Source organism: Sceloporus occidentalis, unplaced genomic scaffold, assembly GCF_023333645.1.
Source record: "Sceloporus occidentalis isolate IW3139 unplaced genomic scaffold, rSceOcc1.0.p SCAF_5, whole genome shotgun sequence".
NCBI classification, from domain to species: domain Eukaryota; kingdom Metazoa; phylum Chordata; class Lepidosauria; order Squamata; family Phrynosomatidae; genus Sceloporus; species Sceloporus occidentalis.
The window spans coordinates 61537245-61559169 of NW_028316985.1; the positions used below are offsets into that span (position 1 = coordinate 61537245).

General features: G+C 39.0%; 1 protein-coding gene across 3 annotated transcripts in view; it reads left to right on the top strand.

Moving 5' to 3' along the window:
- Positions 1-986: 986 nt before the first annotated feature.
- Positions 987-21925, top strand: part of SCAF11 (SR-related CTD associated factor 11) — a 45535-nt gene continuing 24596 nt past the window's right edge. For 2 of the 3 annotated variants that reach the window (XM_089524247.1, XM_089524248.1), the window contains exons 1-7: positions 987-1282; positions 8319-8399; positions 10825-10985; positions 14145-14222; positions 16085-16176; positions 16872-16939; positions 18093-18139. In XM_089524247.1, coding sequence (XP_089380373.1) covers positions 8339-8399; positions 10825-10985; positions 14145-14222; positions 16085-16176; positions 16872-16939; positions 18093-18139 — 507 coding nt within the window. In that variant the 5' untranslated portion in view covers positions 987-1282; positions 8319-8338. Of the gene's footprint in view, positions 1283-8318; positions 8400-10824; positions 10986-14144; positions 14223-16084; positions 16177-16871; positions 16940-18092; positions 18140-18886; positions 19387-21925 lie in introns of those variants that run through there. The other variant, XM_089524249.1, reaches the window with a different exon arrangement.

Genomic DNA, 21925 nt, shown 5'->3' on the forward strand with positions numbered 1-21925 from the left:
ACATTAAGGGTCATAAAGAGGCAATGTTCATCACATTTTGTATCAAAACGGAAGACTTCCAGTCGGGAAGTCACTGGTTAGGCCTCCCTGAGAAGCGTCTGCCAAGGAAAGTCCTTTTCATAAAGCTAGTATCCAAATCCACTAAGAATTTCATAAAGAGCTTTTACGTGTTGTAACTTTCCTCCAACATAAGTGACTGAGTCGGTAGGGACAGTATGACCGTCCTTTGCTCTAATCACAATAGGGCTCCTATCAGCTGCCAACCAAGTATGAAAGACACTAGTCATCCTCAAGGTCTCTTCCAGCTGTGAAGTCGAAGGCTTCCATGGCCAGCATCCATGTTCTCTTCCAACTCTTTGCCAAAGGATCAGGCCACTTGATTTGAAACGTAGCATGGAAGCTTCTATCTCTTTATGTTCAGCAACAACCTTTCCTCCCTAAAAGTCATAGTTTGAGCAGCCCCTTCCCTCAAAACTATTCATCACATGATGACCTATTAATTACAGTCATTCCCAAACTTTGGCATTTTTTGGACTTCAATTCCCAGAAGGCCCAACCTCCTCGGCCAACAGTCAGGAATTCTGGGAGTTGAAGTCCAAAGATTAAAAAAACTTGCACAGTAATAGTTTGGGAACGGCGGCCACAGTTATGCTCTCATTTTGTTTTTAATTGCCACAGCAACCTCCTCCTCATTCTCTGCCAGGGAGCTCTAGGACCCGAATAAACTACAACTCCCAGAGTGCCACGTGAGGCAGCCGTTAAAGCGTAGAGAGCGTGAACCGGCGTGAGTCGGCGTGACGTAAAGGTCTTAACGCACGCCAGTGCCTGCAGTAGCCCTCCACGCCGCTAGGGGGCCTCCTCGGGCAACGAGACGCGACGCGACGCTGGAGGCGGAAGTAGGCCCGCGTCTCCGTCTCGCTGGCTAAGTCTTCTCATCCTGTGACGATTTGTCAGCGCCGCCGCGCGGACTCCATCTCTCTGAAGGGAAGAGAAGAAGAAAGTGGGCGGGGCCTTATTTCTCCCCGACTACCGTTGCCGAGAAGGGACATGTGACCGGACGAGGGGCAAAGGAAGGAGAGCGCATGCGCGCGGTGGGTTGAGAACGCGCTGTGTGGAAGCGGCCTGGCGCCGTTTCCTTTTCCTGCGCCGAGGAAGAGGAGGAGGAGGGGGAGGAAGGCCTTGCGTCGTACGCGCCACGGAGGCGCCCAGGGCCGCCGTCTCCATGCAGAGTCAATAGCGGCTAGGCCTCACCCGAAGGCCTCTCTCTCTCTCTGTCTGTGAGGTAAGGCGGAGGGTGTGGGAGACAAAGGGGAGGGAGCCCTCGGCGGAACGGAAGCAGGCCTCGGCCTCCGCCTCCTCCTCCGTCGCCTCCTCCTGGGGACTCCCTTGGAGGGGAAGGGCGGCCAAAGTCTCCACCGAAGAGCCGGCCCTCCTCCTCCTCCTCCTTCCGCCATCGCAGGAGCGGAGAGAGTGGTCGCTCCGGGCCCTGAATAGCGAACAAAAGTGGCCCTGTCCGGGCGCTGCGTGGCTTCTGCTGAGGGCCCCCAGCAGGGTCCCTCCTCTTCCCGGCTCCCCTTTGTTTGTTTGGATCAGACCCCTCTCCCTCTTTCTATCGCCCTCTTTCTTGCTCTCTTTTTCTATCTCTCTTTCTATCTGTCTTTTTCTATCTCTCCTTCTTTCACTCTCTCTTTTTCTATCTCCCTTTCTCTCTCTCTATGTATCTCTCCCTTTTTCTATTTCTTTATTTCTCTCTTTCTCCCTCGCTCTCCCTCTTTCTATCTCTCTCTCTCTCCTTCGTTCTCTCTTTCTCTTTCTCTGGAAGCCCAGGTAGATAGATAGATAGATATTTAGATTTCACTGCTGGCCTGTCTGGATGTTTGGCCTCTGAACACAGACTCTCAGCTCTTAGGGAAAGAAGACTGGTACGTGGCTCAAGCTTTATAGATATATAGATATAGATATAAAGGGACCCACTAAAACAAAGGGTGGTACCTTGCCATAGGGGAACCATACTCGCCCATAGGGGATCATGGGGGAGTACTTGCCCATAGACAAACATAGAGGGATACTTGCCCATAGGGAATCATTCAGGAATACATGTCAACAAGGAAACACAAGGGAATACGTGCCCATAGGGAATCATGGGCAAGTATTCCCCAATGATTCCCTATGGGCAAGTATGATTTTTCCTGTGGGCACTTTGTTTTAGTACGTCCCATATATAAAACTTGGTAAGAGAGGGTATGGATGTTTCTTTTGCCAAAAAAGGGGCAGGGGATATATACATTACACACACACACACATATTATGTATTGCATTGCTGGCCTGTGTGAATGTTTGCCCTCTGAATGCAGACTCAGGGCCCTAACAGACAGGCCAAAATAAAGCTGCTTTGGGTCACTTTTAGGAATGCTGTTTAAATGATGCATGCGTCCTAAGAGTCCAGAAGCCGTGCCAAAGCCATGCTCCAGTCTTAAGGATTGGAGCACAGTTTGGCGCAGCTTCTGGCCTCTTAAGATGCGTGTGTCATTGAAACAGCATACCTCCAAAGTGACCTGAAGCAGCTTTATTTTAGCCTGCCTGTTTGGGCCCTTCGTTCCAAGAAAAAGAAACCTGGAAGATCACTTAAGCTATACATATAAAATTTGGTGAGAGAGTGTGCATGTTCTTTTACAAACAAGGATTGGGGAATATATATATGTGTGTGTGTCTGTGTATGTTGTGTGTGTATATAGTGTTATATTACATTGCATTGCTGGCCTGTGTGAATGTTTGCCCTCTGAATGTGGACTAAATTCTGAGAAAAAGAAACCTACTAGATGGCTGAAGTGATACAAATACAACTTGGTGAGAGAGGCTATACATGTTCATTTACAAACAAGGGGAGGAGGATACACACACACACACACACACACACATGAGATTACATTGCTGGCCTGTGTGAAAGTTTGCCCTCTGAACACGGACTCAGTTCTGAGGGGGAAATCTGGTAGATGGCTTAAGCTATACATATAAAACTTGGCGAGAGAGATATGCACGTTCTTTTACAAACAAGAGGCTAGCCCCCCCCCTCCAAATTTTGTTTCTGTTTTTAAAAGTGGCATTTGCTGACTGAATTTCAGGCACTCGGAAACTGCAGAAAATATGAACCAAAACATTGAGAGTGGTTGAACAGGATTTGCATTGCTCCCTTTTTGAAATGCATGCCCAAATGCTTAGTGCTTAGGCCAAGGAGAGGGGAAGAAAAGGACTTGAGAGACTGTGATTCAGTTGTCTGATGATGATGTATGTAATAAAGTAAAGAGGAAACATTCACTTTCGCTTTCCTGCAATTAGTGTTTTGTTTTTGTTTCCTGTTTTGTTACTGTCCTTGAAATGGTTGGGAATAATTAAGAGCCAGACACCAGAGTGTATTAAAGCAACCAGAAGCTGAGCACAGACCCTTTGACGTGTCTGATGTGATTCATGGTTGATATTCTAAGAGTTCTGGTAAACTTGGCTGAGCATCTTATCTAGCGGCAGTGTTGATACACAGTTGGCCCTCCAAATTTGCAGCTTTGACTTTTGGCCGCTTTGATTATTTATGGTTTTGATTAATATGTTCTCTAGGAATCTCTAGGACCTCCAGTGCAACTCTGCCAGAAGTTGACCATAGACTTGTGCTGGATTTCTAAGTCCTCTATCATGATCAACCTAGAATCATAGAGTTGGAAAAGACCATAAGGGCCATCCAGTCCAACACTGCCACGCAGGGATGGAAATGTTGACCATAGAGTTACACTGGGGGACCTTGAGAGGTGTTCTCTTAGGTAAAAAGAATAGTGGGTTTTTATTTGCAGTTTTCCCAAATTCATGGGGGTCCTTCAGCCCTAACCCCAGCGAACGTGAAAGGACTCTTGTTCATGATTATAGGTAGATGCTTATGGCTGTAACCTGTTCTGAAAGGCATTGTTTACTGTATATACTCATGTGTAAGTCTAGACATTTTAGTCAGAAAATTGACCCCAAAAACCTGAGTCGATTTATGTATGTCAGTTAACTCTTCATAAGGAACCATCCACAAGGGAAGAGCGTAATCTGTCCTGGAAGCTCTGATCCTTTTCTGCTTTCTCATCCTTCCAGCCTTTAGTGTGAGTACAAACAGTTGTGCCTGCGGGAATTGTGTAAGTTCTTTGGTATCATTTTTCCAGCCTTTAGATTCTTTGTTACACATCCTTAAGCTTTATTCTAGGCTTATGGATGGGTTGTATCAAAACAGATAATTTTGGGCCCAAAACCTGCTCTCAACTTATACACGAAGTTGACTTATAGTCAAGCATCTACAGTAGCTAGAGTTGAATACTAGAAGAAGCATTTAAAGTGTGTTTGTTGTCCAGTTAGAACAGTGCCAGTGTAGTGATGGTCATATTCATTGTCAGGACCCATCTTGATGCTTGTTTGCCTATCCACTGTTTTTTGTAACAATTTCAGGAGTTGTATATGAAAAGGAGATCAGTTGTCTAAGATTTAGGAATCATGTTTTTTTTCCTGACTGTTGTGGGTTCCTCTAATTCTGGGAATCACACAGAGGAAAAGTTCAGCATCAAAATATGGAGATGAAGTGGTTTACTGCAAACTTGCACACATATCTCTGTAGTGACATTACATTCAAGACTGGGACATATCCTAGCTAGACCCCTGGATTTATATAATCTATTTTCAGTGCAGAAGCAACTGATTAAACAGCTGGTGAGAAAAAATTGATTACTTGCTGATTTGCAAATACAATTCTCCCCTCCCCTTTTTGGTTTGTGTATCTGCTTATGGAAACCAGTGACAGCAAGGAAAGAAAAGCATGTGATTTGAGTATTTAGAAAGTTTATGTCATACATTTAATTGATTATATATGATCAAGATATCATTGATTTCTTAAATGTGATGGTTGGTGCAAGTCCATGTTTTATTCTCTCCAGAGCTATCCCTTTAGGGCAGGTGCATTTTTGTATTAAGTCTTGGGTCCTTGCTTTGTACTTGTTCCTTAATAGAAATGAAAATGGCAGTCTGACTATCCCTTTACTCTCCTGTTGTGTAGACTTTGCCTAGTTACCAGTCTTCTGCATTCACACCAAAATTAGCAAGTCTCCTTTTTGACCAGTTTTCGTGAGGGTCTGAATATTTTTTTCCCAGCGTAATGGCTTGGTAACTGGTCTGACAGTAGTTAGGCTACTAGAAAAGCAGTTCCTGCCTTGTATATAATGAAAAGCTTTTGAAATCTCAATATCTGCTCATCTGACAAATCATTAATAGGCCCAGATTAAGATGTTAATATTTTGTAAATAGACCCCCCTACACTCCTGTAATAAAGGTGTTACCTAACTGTGAGTGGAAATGTTTTTTATAGTCCATGACAGGTAACTTCATTTGCTTTCTATTGCTAAATGTACTTGCTATTTTATGTCAAGTGGGGAATATATGCTTCTGTAGATCTTGTTGAACTGTAGCTCCCATCGACCTTACAACACAAAACTAATGGTGAGGATGATTGCCTTAAGCAACATCTGGAAGGCCAACAATTCCCTGTCCCTGTTTTACATGTAATGTGGAAATCCCAGATTTATCTACCAAAGAGTGAAATTCTACAGTTGGGAGTGTGTGTGTGTGTGTGTGTGTGTATCTGCTACCGAAAGGTTTAGATGCTACCTTCTCTTCATTCACTAATAACTACCAGTACTGCCATGCCACTGACTTATTTGTGTGTGTATGTGTACCAGCCAAAGTTAATCTCCAGCTTTACTGATACAAAAACTGCTGTCTCTATCTTCACTATTGTGTCTGTCAAAGTGCCTATATGGTTCAGCCAGTTGGAGACATTCTGGAATTTATATTTTCAAGAATGGGAAATCAACCCTGTTTTTTTTATCTCGGGACTCTTCCTTGTAACCTGAAACCAGCATGACACTTAGTGGAGCATATGCAATTTAAATCTTTGTGGCCTCTTCCTCCAATCCATTTTAGAAGTCGAAGCACATGGACTTTATGACTTTAACATTAAGCCAGACTTTTATACTCCTCTCCCTGTACATTATGTAAGAATGATAGAGAGATCTGGAGATCTGAAAATCTTGCCCATAATTTTGTGCATATTTGCTTGGTCCTAAGGTATGAGCTGACTGGAATTTTACTAAATGTGTTGTAACAGGAATTTGGTACATATATATATAGAGAGAGAATCTAGACAGCCATCAGACTGTATGACATATGAGCTGCTTGTGTTTTTGTGTATTTGTTTGTGTATTTATTGGGATTCATAGAGTGGCAACAGCTAGCGCTTTCATTTCTTCTTGCTAAAATTCAGTTTATATGTTTATATTTTTCTCCACCATGAAAAGATATTCAGGATGGATTCCAACATTAGATTATTGCAAAGTTGAACAATGGAAGCCATCTGGTGAAGGCTTTCACAAACACAACAGGGGAAATGCCACTTATTCTTGAAGATTTCTAATTTTCTAAGGGCCGCGACTAGAAATGTAACATTTCAGAAAACAGGGAAGTTCTAGAAAAAAGTAGAAATTGTGGGGGAAATTGAAATATATGTAGTGTGTTCTTATGAAACCTACGTTGTTTTGTTGCCTTCAGTATATAAACTTATAAACTTATTTATGAATTTTGCAGAATTTAGGGCATGTTTGCTTATTCCCAGTCATGTGTAGATATGATTGTAGCTTTAAAAGATAAATTCCTACAGTATAATTTCATATATATTTAATATATATTGATTTATTTAGACTATTTATACCCCACTCTTCAGCCAAAAGGCTCTCAGAGCAGCTTACAAATTGTTAATTAGATATTTCCCTGCCATCAGGCTTGCATTCTAAACAGACAAGACACAAAAAGAGAAGGGAATGGCAGTGGGGAAGGGTAAAAGTCTAGCAGATCTCTCTCTTTGAGGCCTGGGCCAAGGTAGATGAACTGGAGGGAGGGCCCTTCTTACTCTGGTTAGGCTCAATGGAGCTGGCCTGCTCCATCTATGTCTACTGTGTATGCCCTGTTCTAGTACCAGCTACATAATGTGTATAGTATTGCAGAATAGATACATGCAAGTGGTACTAATATAGATAGAGAATTGCAAACTGCTGTGGTATGTTATCTAAGGGCCGAAACAGGGCTGCATTAAGCCATCTTCATGCCACCCTGGGGGCATGGTGTCTAGATGTGCTTCTATTCAGCTTGGAGGTGTGGCATTGAGACAGCACTCGCCCTGGAGCCGGTGAAAAGTCAGCTCTAGCAGCACAGGTTCAGCTTTTTTTTCCTGCTCCAAATAGGAGTGGATCTTTTCTGCCTCTATTTGTGGCAGACGCTGGCTGCCTTGGGGCTGCGGCATCTGTTTGCCATAGCCCCAGTCCAGAGAAAAAGGGGTGGCTCCAAGCCACCCCAAATTGGCCATCTGTTTTGCCTCTAAGGTAATTTTTTTGCCATGAAGGGTGGGGTTGAAAAGGTAAAGTAAATCTAGAAATTTAGCTCCAAATTGGGGGGAAATGGATTATTGCTGCTTTAACAGAATTTTGACTGTCATGGTTCCATCCTGTGGAATCCTGGGATTTGTAGTGTGTTGATAGAGAAGGCTAAATATATCACGAAACTATAAATCCCTGAATTCTGTAGCATTGAGCTGTGGCAGTTAAAGCAGTGTCGAGTTGTAATAATTCTGCAGTGTAGATGCAGCCTGAGTTAATCTAGAGCCAACTTCAAGTTGTCTTCTTTCAAATAAAAGTATCTTTTCTTTTTTTTAATTCCTAGTATCCGCTTGGGTTTGGTTTCCTGTGGATACCAAAATCCATGGATACTCAAGTCGCATTATAGACAGTGGACTAGTAAAATGTTATCCCTTATATAAATGGCAAAATCAAGGTTTACTTTTTAGATTTGTAAATATATATATATATATATATATATATATATATATATAAGCTGTAGATGGTTGAATCGGTGGGTCCCGAATTCATGGATATGGAAGGGCAACTGTGTTCATGCATTTAAGAATACTTGGAGTAGTATTGTAACCATGTGCTGTAGTGTTGTAGAAAGAAGGAAGAAAGAATAACATTGCCCGAGTACATTTCACTTGTAGAGAATTTTGTTTGATTTATATTCTTCGTAAATAGTTTAGAGCGTAGTACCCCTTCACTTTAATTTTAAATACATGGGATTGTTGGTTTGGAAATGTCTTGGATCACTATACTCTGGTATTATGCTAATCTTTCAGAAGTTAATATGTGTTGGTAGCTCATCTCGTTTGTTAGAGGTATTTAAACATTGATGATGATATTTTGCAGGTTGTCTTTCTTGAGCAGAAATGAAGAACAAAAGCCAATGTAAGCAGAATGGTGAAGATGAGAAACATGAAGATACAGAAGGTACTTAATAGTAACATTGTTATTTAGTTCTGATAGAACAATAAACACAAGATAGAGCTAAGGCAATATGTATGTGGATTCAAACTTGTAGAATTGTCCTATGCTTCACTTGATAAAGGAATTATCCTTTGAAACATTTGGTTTTATCTGAATGTGCCCATGTTCCCCTATATTGGTGATGGCAAACCTTTAAGGGATCGCATGCCCAAACTAAAAGTCTGCGGCACTGGGTGTTACCTGGTGCCAGGTGTGGGACCTCTGCCTTCTGGGATGGGACTTGTTCTCCAACCCTCCAGGGCCTTCAGCTGCGTCTCCAGAGACAGCTGAAGGCCTGGGGGGGAGGAGAAGAGGAATAGGCATACACCTCTTTCTCCTCCTCCCCCTGCGCTATCCCCAGGCTCCAGATGCTTCTAGAGAGGTAATTAGAGGCCAGGAAGGGTCCCCCCACACTGTCCCCAGTCTCCGGCTGCCTCTGAAGAGGCAACTGGAGGCCAGAAAGTGTTGGAAGGGAGGAGGAACAGGCACGTGCCTCTTCCTCCTCCTCTCCCAGTGCCGTTCCCAGCCTTCAGCTGCCTCCGACGAGAAAACTGGACACCTGGAAGGGTCAGGAGAGAGGAGGAACAGGCATGCACTTCTTCCTCCTCCTCCCCCTGCTGCGTGCCAGGGGAAATGATGTTGCGTGTCAAATGTGGCACACATGTTAGTGTTATCTCTGGTCCAGAAAGGGCTCTAGAGTTGTAGAGAAACCTAACATTTTTCAGACAAGGTTGTAAGGGATGTTTATGAAATGTCTACAATTGCTTGCCTAGATAGAGGCTCAATGCTATCTTGGGATAATACTAAATCAGTGGGACTTAAATAAATCCTGTTTGGTCCAAAACACAATGCAAAAATAATCCAGTTTGAGAGTGTTTTAACTGCCTTGGCTCAGTGCTAGGGAATCCTGGGAACTGTACAGTTCCCAGAATGCCCTAACAGTTAAAGTGGTCTCAAACTGGATTATTCCTGCAGTGTGTTTTTGATAAATAGATTCAATAGATCTACTCCAGGAGAGATTAAGGTCTAATCTGCACTACAGAATTAATGCAGTTTGACACTGCAATGGCTCTGTGCGATGGAATCCTGGGATTTGGAGTTCTGTGAGATATTCAGCCTTCTCTGTCAGAGTTCTGGTGCCATTGTTGTTGTTGTTTTTGTTTTTGTTTTTTTTATTTATATACCGCTATTCCAAAGATCATAGCGGTGAACAGCAAGTAAGTTAATTAGCAAGTAAGCTAATTTGCCCCCAACAGTCTGGGTACTCATTTTAGCGACCTCGGAAGGATGCAAGCCTGAGTCGAGCTTGGGCCCTTTTGCTGGTCTTGAACTCGCAACCTTGTGGTCTTGAGTGAATGGCTGCAGTACAGGCATTTAACCACTGCGCCACCAGGGCTCCATCCACCAGGGCTCCATAACAAATTACCAATCCCAGTATTCCATAGCATTGAGCCATGACAGTCAAAGCAGTGTCAAACTGCATTATTTCTGCAGTGCAGATTAGAGCTAAGAATTAAATTGAGGGTGAAATGTTTTGTTTTAATCTTTGAGCTATTACTGTTCTGATGGTGGTGACAGTGATGATCATGAGGGTAATAGAGTGCTATTTGGAAAGGTAAAATGTTTCTTGAATAAAATTTTATAAAACAAATAAAACAAAATTTAAAATTAATATCAGATGACATCATAGTCATTTGCAGCTAATTGTGGACCTCATTTAAGTGTATGTAGTAGTTGTTGTTAGCATAATATTTTTTGGAAAAGGATTCAACAGCTTCATTGTGGATATGTGTGTTTTTGCCTACTACCAGTAGTAGGACAAAATAGATTTCATCTGACTGCAAGATACTGAACCCACATAGATGGCTTTGTTTATGTATCAGGGCAGTGCACAGGGCCCTTATTATCCGCTGTGGTTTGGTTCCAGGACCCTCCATGGTTATCAAAATCTGTGGATGCTCATGTCCCATTAAATACAATGGCAGAGTAAAAAGGTGTCTCATATAAAATGGCAAAATCAAGGTTTGCTATTTAGAATTTATACTTTTCTTAAAACCAAATTTCAAACTGTGGATACTTGGATCCATGGATAAAGAATCTGTGGAAATGGGGGGACTGACTGTACATTCGATGAATACTTTATGTATTTTGGGGACCTCTGTTTTTTTGGATGCCATCTTAGCCTGAAACAATTTGCATCAACTTTGCACTTTTTTATTTGGCTTAATGGACCTTAAATAAAAAAGTGGATTGCAGATCATGTACTCAATTGGATATCTTAAGATCCATGTTCCACAGAATTCAGAATTTATTTTTTACATTTCAAAGTTGGAACAAAATTGTACACCAGTCTGGTGTCAAACGTCATGGTTTTTGCACTTTACATTAGGTAAAGAGAATGAAGAAAATTGTTCCCATTCTTTGAGCATTTCACCTGATGAAGATGACAGGTGTCCCATCTGTCTAAATGGTCTAGCGGAGCAGGAAGTTGGTTTCCCTGAAAACTGCAGCCACGTTTTCTGTCTGACCTGCATCCTTAAATGGGCTGAAGTAAGTCCAGGTGTTTTCCTGCAAAATCTCTTAATACTTAGTATCATGTATGCTCCCTGTTGATGATGATATCCAAAGGGTGTTATGGGCAGTTCTTGCACAGCTCTGCATGTTTGTGCTTTTATTTTTATTTATTATTTATTATTATTTTATTTATTTATAGTATTTATACCCCGCTCTTCAGCCAAAAGTCTATCAGAGTGGCTTCCAGGCTTTCATTCCTCATCACAGACTCTGTTTAGAAACTGAGAAGAATTTCAAAAGCTGTGTAATATGGAAGGGGTCTGTTGTTCAAATTATTATTCAAAAAATAACTCTTTGTGTCCTGGCCTCAGTGTAGATGTTTGAGATTTTATCAAAGCTGTCACATCATAATTTTTCGGAAATGTTAGAATGTGGCTACTTTTTCCATTAAAGGGACCTTTTATCAATTATTAGTGCTAACTATTTGATTGTCGGTGTTGGAGCCATTTGTCTTTTTGCATTTTATATGGTACTTCAGTATCTTTGTTCTTGGTTCCCTGCTGCTGATTTCTAGGGAAGTCTGTTACACAGTGATCCTTAGCACTGATGTATCTGGCTGAAACTTTGTAACATTTCTTTTTGTTATTGCACCTGAAGTACATGCCTTTCTCTGCCAGAGCAGCAGGATGTATCCTATAAAACTTCATTGTTGCTTTCAACATAGAGGTTGTAGTAAAGAATTGAAATAATGTAGAGTTTTATAAATTTTCATGAATACATGTAGTCCAGTACTCATAATAAATGATATCCTGGGAGTTACTTATTCGGCTTGTTGAAATCTCTGGTAACAATACCAGATATGTAAGTACTAACTCAAGGTAAGACTACAGTTTCCCACCACCGCCCTTTTTCCAGGTTGATCTTATTTTCTTCTTGTCCTCTTCTGATTAACAGTTGATATTTCTTTCTTTTCATTATATATCTTAAAGTGACCTTGGGCAAGTCACATGCTCTCAGCCTCAGGGGAAAGCAATGGCAAATATCCTATGAACAAATCTTACCAAGAAAACCCCATGACAAGTTCTCCTTAGGGGTGCCATAAGTCGGAAATGACTTGAAGGCACAAAACAATTTGAACATTGTTATCTTGATTTTCTGTAGCCATGCCAGTATTTTTGCTCCATTTCTTTTAATAGCATGCATTAATGGGCTTCAAGGATAGAAAACAGTTTCAAAACTAGCCCTTTGGTTGACAGCAGATTACATTACCTGTAATGTGACAGAGCTTGGGAAGAAGAAATGGTGTGAGGAAATGATAAAGGTCACAGGACTAAGTGTGAATACAGTTGTCCCTCCATATTCACTAGAGTTAGGGGAACAAGATCCCCATGAATATGGAAAAACCGCAAATAACAAAAACACTGTTTTTACCTGAGAGGACACCTCTCTAGGAATCTCTAGGTCCTCCAGTGCAACTCTGTGGTCAATGTCCAACATACACTGACCATAGAATGGCACTGGAGTAGCTACAAATGGTCTTTCAGTGCAACTTTTAGTTAAAGTTGACCACAGAGTTGCACTGGAGGACCTAGACAGTCCTAGAGAGAACATGTTAATGAAATCCGTGAATAATCAAATTCGCAAATATCAAAGCCACAAATATGGAGGGATGACTGTATATACTACCAGCCTTCATTTTGTAGCCTTTATACCAAGACCTGGAAAAACAGTTGCAGTTTAATGAATAAAATCATAGTTCTGGTCCCATCTTTGATGCAATTATTGGTTCTTCCCATTTTCTTCCCATTTTCTCAGACAAAGTTTGAGTGTTGACTGCCCTGGGACAGTATCATTTCTCTCAGCTTGGCTTGTCCAGGGTTTTGACAAGTTGTATATGAATCAGGGTGCAGTTGCATACCTGTGCTCACAAGCTCAAACACAGAGTGGCTGGATCATAATAAGCTTATTTACCCTTTCCCTAAATCTTACACTTCTCCACCTTTTTTGTGTGCCAAATCTATGACAAGGTTTAGGCAAACTATGTTACTCAGGGTTGCTACATAGTCTATAGCTAAATGGGTGCAAATTAAAGACTCCAATTTGGGATCATTATGCTGAATCTTTTTTTAAACAAAAGTCTTCTGGACTTCCTCTAACACGTAATTTACATGGAGGAGCACTCATGTGAATCCCATTGTGTAATTTGGAATGGTACATATAGCCCAAACACGACATTAATGCATCAATGAGAATTCAACCAGTGTCCCTTTAAAGTTAATGAGAGTTTGATTGAGTGCATCTTACAATCCTATATTGATGCTCAAACGTCTTTGGATCACATTGCCAAGATATTTTGAGACATAGCCAGTTTTCTAGAATAGTGCTGTTATTTGTCGAAACAAATTGTATCTTTTATAGTTCAACAAGAATGGTGGATGCGAGCATAAAAATACTTTGAGGTACTGTTCAGTGTTGTGTGAATAACTGAGAGAGAAAAAAATCAAAGTTTTATAATACCATCACAAAAACTCACTTAAGCATGTCCCATTGAATTCTGTGAGATCTATTCCTGAGTAAGTGGATATATGATTATAGCCTGAATGGATTCTATATGATATTTTTTATTAAAACTGAAGTAGTGTTGGAAATGAGATCCCGTTGCTTTAATCCGTAGATCAGTGTGTTCAAATTCATACACTTTTTCCTTCCATATGTGTTTTCATTCATTTGTTTATTTTAATTGCACTGTGGACTGCCAACAAATTCAAGCATTTTTTACAAGTTGGTAGGTTTGAAATTTATATAAATGTCCATATTGCCATAACAGGTAGCTACAGGTATAGGTAGCTAATTGGTGTGTGAGTGAATTTCAAACTTAACAAACAAGAAATATCACTTCTTGCTAGGAAGAAATGCTATCTTTAATATTATTTCTAAATTCACCTTAAAATTAGCATGTACTGTTGATTTGCAGCCCTTCAGTTTAGGTTTTGCTCATGATGATTAATCCACTAATTATTAATTGAGTTATTGAGTAAATGTTCGGATTTCTAATTTAGTTGGTAGCATTAGATCCCAGGGGAATGTGCAAGAGGTTTGTTTGGACTTTATAATAAAATAGATAATAGACTTTAATTTAAAGTACAGTCTGTAATACTTCTTGTGAAATGAAGACTGAACATAATCTTTTTTCAGACTAGAGCTTCCTGTCCTGTTGACCGCAAACAGTTCCAAGCTGTTTATACACTAAATGCTTTGAAAGACTGTATAAAAGTAAGTTTTAAGTTTTATTAATATTTATTTAATTTGTATTGTCTCTTACAGTATTGATGTTCAGTTATGGAAAGGGGTTTACCATTTATACATACACTGTGAACTAAAGTCTGATCCCTTTTTCTCCCTCAGTGCTCTTTTGGTATCTTGTTTATGAATCTCGTTAAAAAGCATCTTTCTCTGGAACAACTAATCATGATGGTTCACATATTGAGTGACAGTTGTCCATGAAAGTGAGGATCCTATTTCATTTTCTCTAAACCTGCCGGATCAGCAAATGTATTTTCCATTTTTTGACAAATGTGCTGTTTCATTATAGGTATCAAGTTCCTTCAACAAAAGGGGGAAATAGTTGTCTTTCTTTTTAATTTTAGCCTGTTCTAGCCTGATTTTATGGTGGGCCAGAAAAGCAACAGGAGCAGCAGCAAGCTTCTCTCCTCTCCCTAGTAGAATGAGCAGTTTGCTGCTCCAGGAGCCAGTTACCCAGGGACTGAAGAGCCAAAGTGAAGCATAATGGGACTGAGAGACATAATGGGACATAAGAGAACTGAGGTCTTGCAAGAAAGTTCATTGTTTATTATGTAATTTGTATAATGTGAGACATATACAGCGGGACTGTGTTATCTGCTGGTTTTTGGTTCCAGGATCCCCCGTGGATAACAAAATCCATGGTTCCTCAAGTCCCATTAAATATAACGGCAGAGCAAAAGAGTGTCCCTTATCTAAAATGGAAAATCAAGGTTTGCTATTGGAAATTTACACTTTTAAAAAATATTTTCAAGCTGTGGATGCTTGAATTTGTGGATAAAAAATCCATTGATAAGGAAGGCTGATTGTGTTTAATGTAAACAATCTTCCAGTTACAAGAAAAAAGCAGGATATAAATATATATCTATATAGAGGATTGACTGCATTGCAGATGGGTAGATTCAATCAAGGAGCCAGGGCTCTGAGTCTCATGATTAGAGCAGGGCTTTTGATGGTGACTTGGAGGTTTCTTATTCATAGGGTCACTATAAGTTGAAGTTGTCTTGACAGCAGTTAATAATAACAAGATTTTTGGGGCTCTACTTTTCCTTCAACTCCAACTATTGTTAAAAGTGATGAGGCATCATGGGAATTCAAATGCAAAATCATAATAAATGGCTGGCTAGTAAAGCGAAGGCTAAATTAGTTGCTTCATTTTGTTGCACTATTAAAAATGGTTGAAGCGTATGAATATACTGTAATTCAAGAATAGAAACAATGAAGGTTCACAGATATAGCAAATGTTGCCAAAGCTGTAATACAACATGTATGGGTTGGTTAAATATTTGGGTCAGAATCACTTTGTCCTGGGTGAACTTTGTTGGATGCATGCAGATGTCTTGCAGGCGGGCGGTGCAGGAAGACCACTGGCAGGGAAGAGAGGAATGGTTAGTAGCTAAGAAAACTGAAAAGATATGAAGGATGCTGGAATACTGTTTACCCACAATTTATTTTCACTTGTCTTTACTGAGAAACTGAGAAAACATTAATAACTCAGTTGTAAATAATGTACTATTTTCATTTGATAAATAGAGGCCTCGTTAGTTATATAGTGTTTTAAAACTAAAGTTGTCTAAAAGAAAATTGAAAACTAGAATCCTTTTGAAAGAACATCAAGTTTGCTTTCTTAAGGTTTTGTGTTTTACTTTGCTTGTTTTTTTTCTTGACATCAGATTCCTTTAGAATAACATACTATGACTCTAGACTACATATATTTAAATATCCTGTATTAGACAAGTAAATCATGTTTTAAGTTTAATGACATAACAGATCAAGACCATAAATAGAACAAATGCTTTGGAAAATTTAGTATTAATAAAAAATATTCCTTGCAGATTCAGATAAAGCAACAAGTAAGCAGAAAAGATGACCTGCTTTGCTGCAGTAAGGGCAGGCATTGTCCTATGGATATGAAAAACCATACAAGGTTAGCAGTGTATTTACAATACATTAAAGATCTGAAATATTTTAAAATTTTGTTAGCTTTTGTGCCTAGAGCTGAAAGACAAAATATTTTCTTTTGCCACTTTTGTACTTGCATTCTGTTGACATCATGTCTTGTTCATTGAAGAACATTTCATACCTTGTTTATATTTATTTTTCCTCAAGAAGACACACTATGGGTTATTTTCAGGGAATGTCTTATTTTTATTAAGTACATCAACCTACATTTAGTCAAAATAGTTAAGTCATCCTCTTCTGGAACATCGCCTTAACTCTCCAAACCCGGAATTCCATCCTGAATTTCTTGCAACTCCATTTCCTTTAGAACCATTGGCCCCAATCTTTCCGCCCCCTTCCGTTTCGTGCTGGACCTGTCACTATGTCTTATTTTCGGAGTATGGCTTATATTGCACAAATGCTTAGGGAAATCCTGCTGCAGCTTATTTTCTGGGTATGTCTTATTTTCAGGGAAACAGGGTAGATACAATATGTATAAAGGAACCGGTCTGAGCACAGAAAAGTTTTTGGGTTATGCAAAATGCTATAACATTTGCCCATGACAAGTATGTTGAAAAAAGTAGCTTTTTTAAAAAAAGGTCACTGTACATTCTAGAATACACATAATGTTTGGTATGCATGTATAAAAATTGTAAGCAATTGATTTATTTCTGTTTGCAGAAAACAAGAAAATGTAGAGAAAAGACCTTTATCAGCAGTCTCCTGCAAAGGCTGGAACCAAAAACACAGTAAGTTTGCGATTTTTGTCAGTCTCTTGGTTTTCCTTTTAAATATTCAAAATATTCATAGTTGATGGTTTGGATATATTTAGCATTTGCAAAACTATCCAATTTTGATTTGGTTTTTGAAAGCAAGAAATTTTAAAAACTTATTTTTTTCAGGCAGCTACAGTAAATCAGTATATAGACTGATCCAGGGAAACACACAAAATTTCTGATTTTTGCAGAGGTGTCCCATGTGCATGTTTACTCCTTTGTCCAATGTTTCAGTTTTTGGGGCACCTCTGCATGCACACAGATGGTAGGCAGAAGTCTGAGCACACTTTCAGTTCATGCAAGCGCAGAGACAGTGGATGAGGTTTGTATTTGAACTTCATTACAGTTGTTAAATGTGTGTTTTGATTCAAAAAAGTTTCTTTAAGTTTGCAGATATTTTTACCCTTGAATTTTAAAACTGTTACAAATACCTTCATTTGGGATCAGCTTCTGTGTTGCAAAGGGCCTTGTCAAGAGCCTTCCTACATATGCCAGAGTGCCACACATATCACCTTGGATCCTGACAAAAACTGCTCTTGGCATATAGTCCTTAGCTTTTTTGCAAGTAGCAAGAAATAGTATACATTATTGGTAACTTCCCATTGTCATTGCTCTCAAGATAACTGGAATGGATGAAGCCTGAAATCTCCTTGGAAGTCAGCATGATCAAATTGAGGCTGTTGTACTTTGACCATATTATGCATGACTCATTAGAAAAAGACAATAATGCTATGAAAGATTGAGGGTAGTAGAAAGAGAGGAAGATCACACGTCAGATGGATGAATTCAGTTAGGGAGGTTACAGGTCTGCGTTTACAGGACCTAAGTGAGCGGTGGAGGACGGGGGTCTTGGACGTGTCTCATCCATGAGGTGGCCATGTGTCTTTTAGATATTTTTTAAAATGGATGGTTGAATGCAGAATCCATGGATACTAAAGGCTAGCTGTCTACTAGTTAATTTCAGATTACATGTTTTTCTTCCAAAGTTTGTATTTTTATTTATTTATCATTTACAGTAGAATTTGTAGCCTATTTCAAGTGTGTTTAAAACTGGTAACTAATTGGCTTAATGCTCAGGTATATCAGTGACGTGTGACATTTTTCTTTTTATTTTATTTTATTAAAGATTCTCCAAATGAAGAGGAAGCTAAACACTCTGCGAAGAAAAATAAGGTTTGTTTATTTTACATTTAGAAATGATACTTCCCAGTAATTTCCATTTAGAATATTATTTAGAATATTAATATATGTTAAGGGTTGTTTGAATTTGTTTCCCTTCATATACTTACAATGCTGTTTTGCTCAATTTTAAATTAGTCTTTACAAAAGTATCATTAGCTTTTCTTGAGATTCGGAACTAACTTCCATAATTAGTTTGTAAACTCTGCAGAATCCTAAAAAAGACCTTTGAAAAAGGACATGGGGGAAATGTAGAATACTTGTGCTTGAATGGAAGTATTGCTACAACTGATAAAAGATTTTAAAAAATAATAAAATAAAGATGCTCCTTAAGTATGTAATTTTATGGATAGGTTATTGTGATGTGGGAAGTAAACATTTTTCTCTTTTTCTTTAGTTGGGGTTCCTCCTAATTTTAGGAAAGGGGTTTCATGCTGAATTAGTAACATTGTGAAAGAACACAGTACAAGTCATATTGATCAACAGCAATTGATACAATGCTAATCAAATCTAAAATCAGTCTTGTTATTAATCTTTTTCAGATTAATTATCCCTAGAAAATAAACATATTTTGCTCAAAGTTCTTCAGCATGTTAAAATTAGTATGTAAATCTTTGGCGCCCTCATTTTTAAAAATTATTATTACAGTTAGGCTCTGATCATAAATATTTTTATTGGAAGCAAACCTCATTGATGCCAATGAGTCTTGTGTCTGAGAAAACATCTATAGGATTGCACTGCTGAAAATTAAGTGTTGTGTGTGCTGTTGAGTTGCTGTGGCTTAAAATACTGAAAAGTTGTCCAATAGAATAATTTTCAAGTCAAACTTTGAATGTGTTTGGAAATGATGTTTAAGGCACACTAAGTGCACTTTTAAATTTCTTTTCCCTGATAATTTCCATTCAGTTGCTGTGGGTATGGAGGAATCATATATTTGTACAGTACAGAAAAGTGATGTGACATAATTTTTTACATTCTGTTTATTAAACATAAGCTAAATATGTTAATTCATAGATCCATCAGCTTAGCCCAGTGGGAAGAATGGTGATGCAAACATTTCTGTAAAACCCATATCACTATAAATATTGTCAGATTAAAAGTAGACCCATTTATAATGAAAGGTTTGGTGTGTGTTTCATTTTTGAGTGGTGCAGTGAGCAGGGGAGATGCTCTTCCATATTTGACTACACAGAATTCTGCAGAAGCTCTTTAATAAATGGTCAGAATTGAGTTTGTTTCAGGTAATTATAGCTGTATGTTTCCTCTGTTACCCTTTTTATGCTATTATTTTAAAGATTACAAATTTTTATAAATGATAATAATCCTGTACATGTTTGTTCCAAATTCAGTGGGATTTACTCTTAGGTGCTTACTTTATAGACTATAGCAAAGCATTTGACTGCAAAGATCAAAAAAAACTATGGATGGGTCTTAAGGACATGGGAGTGCCACTGTATCTGATAATCCTGATATGAAATCTGTACATGGGACAGGAGGCTACGGTTAGAACAGAATATAGAGAAACAGAGTGGTTCCCAGTTGGCAAAGGGGTCAGGCAAGGCTGCATCCTATCACCCTATTTGTTCATTTTGTATGCAAAAAAAAAAAAAAAAAATCATACAAAGAGCAGGCTTAGTCTAGGAAAAAGGAGGAAGGAATATCAACAATCTAAAATATATGGATCACACCATACTACTAGTAAAAAACATCACAGGTTTGTCACAATTATTAAAGGAGGAAAAAGAAGAAAGTGCAAAGACAATCTTAATGCTGAACATTAAAAAAAACCCCAAAAAATAATGACCACAGGGGACCTACATACATTCAACCTAGACAATGAAGAAATTGAAATAGTTAAAGAGTTCCTGTACCTAGAATCAACCATTGATCAGAATGGAGATTGCAATCAAGAAATCAGAAGACGAGAAATGGGAAGGGCAGCCATGAAAGGACTAGAAAAGATCCTAAAAGGTAAAGATATACAAAGGAGCACTAAAGTTAAAATCATCCAAACCATAATAATTCCCATCACTATGCACAGATGTGAAAGCTGGACAATAAAGAAAGTAGTTAAGAAGAAAATAAATTTGTTTGAGATGTGATCCAAGAGAAGAGTGCTAAGAATACAGTGGACAGCCAAAAAAAAAACCAAACATACAGGTCCTTAAACAGATCAAGCCTGAATTCTCCCTGGAAGCCAAGATGGTCAAACTGAGGCTATTGTAGTTTGGCCACATGAGAAGACATGACTTATTAGGAAAACAATAATGCTGGGAAAGGTGGAGGGAAGTAGAAAGAGAGGAACACTGCACATTAGATGGATAGACTGAATTAGGGAGATCACGGCTGTGAATTTACAAGACCTGAGCAAAGCAGTAGAGGATGTGGTGCTTGGAGATATCTCATCCATAGGGTCAATATGAGTTGGGGTTCACTCAAGGTCAGTTAACAAAGTTAGTTTTATGAATTCTGAATAAGACGACAATCCCCTTACCTTTCAAGAGTATGAGAATTCCCATGCAATCTGTACTGACTGTAATGCAAATGAACTTAATTTTTTGGAAAGAGGTAGAGGCCCCATTGCATGCTTCCCTGCTACAGGGAAGCGAAAGTGTGTGAAAGGATGATTAGGGTTGCCAGTTGTGATTGTCTGGAAAGTAGAACCCAAAGTGTCTTATATCCAGTTAGAAACAAGAACCAATTAAAAATTATTTGTTCAAAAAAATAATAATTATCAGCAGGCAGTGCTGTTAAAAACACAAGAGTTAAAGCAGTCTAAAACACATTTGAAACATGTTATATGGAAACCATGTCCTGTAAAGAGGCGCTTAGGGAACTGTGCATGTTTAGCCTGGAGAAGGTTAAGGAATGACATGATAGCCACGTTTAAAGCAAGCTTGTTTTCTGGTGCTTTAGGGACTAGGACATAGACCAGTGGGTCTAGACCACAGGAAAAGAGATTACACCTAAACAGGAAGAACTTCCTGATGCCAAGAGCTATTTGATAGTGGATCACGCTGCCTTGGAGAGTGGTGAAGTTTTTTTCTTTAGAGGTTTTTAAATAGAGGATGGATGGCCATCTGTCAGGATTGCTTTAATTATGGCAAGAGGTTGGACTGGATTGCCCTTGTTGTCACTTCCAGCTAAAGTAGATAGGAACAGGGCATTTTGAGTCAGATAGTTATAGTGTTTTACTCAGGAAATGAAAAGATAAGAATAAATAGAATGGCATATAGTGAGTAAAGATGTAGCAAAAGCAGTCAAAGGGTATAATGTAAAGTCTGACCAAATTATGTCAGTAAGAGTTGAGGGAAAACGCATCAACATAACCATAGTCCAAGTTTATGCTCCAACTACAGAGGCAGAATTTTTTTTTTTGTTTGTTTTGGAAATATTCTGTGCTGGAGTCCAGGAGGAAATAGATCACGTGTCAAAACACCAATTTGATTAGAATGTAAAAATAGGAAATAGAGCAAAGATTATAGGAGAATTTGGCCTAGGATCAAGAAATCAAGCAGAAGAGTGACAGTTGAATTTTGCAAGGCTAACAGCTTGTTCAGTACAAAAACATTCTTCACAAGGACATCACCTGATGGCCAGTAAAATAGACTACATAAATGGAAGCAGAAGATAGAAAAGCTTCACTCTCTTTGCCAAAACAAGACTAGGAGCAGATTGTGGCACAGACCATGAACTACTAATACCAAAATTTAGAATAAATCTATAGAAGAATACTGAACTCATCATCGTGTCAAAATATAACTTGAAGAACGTCCCTAT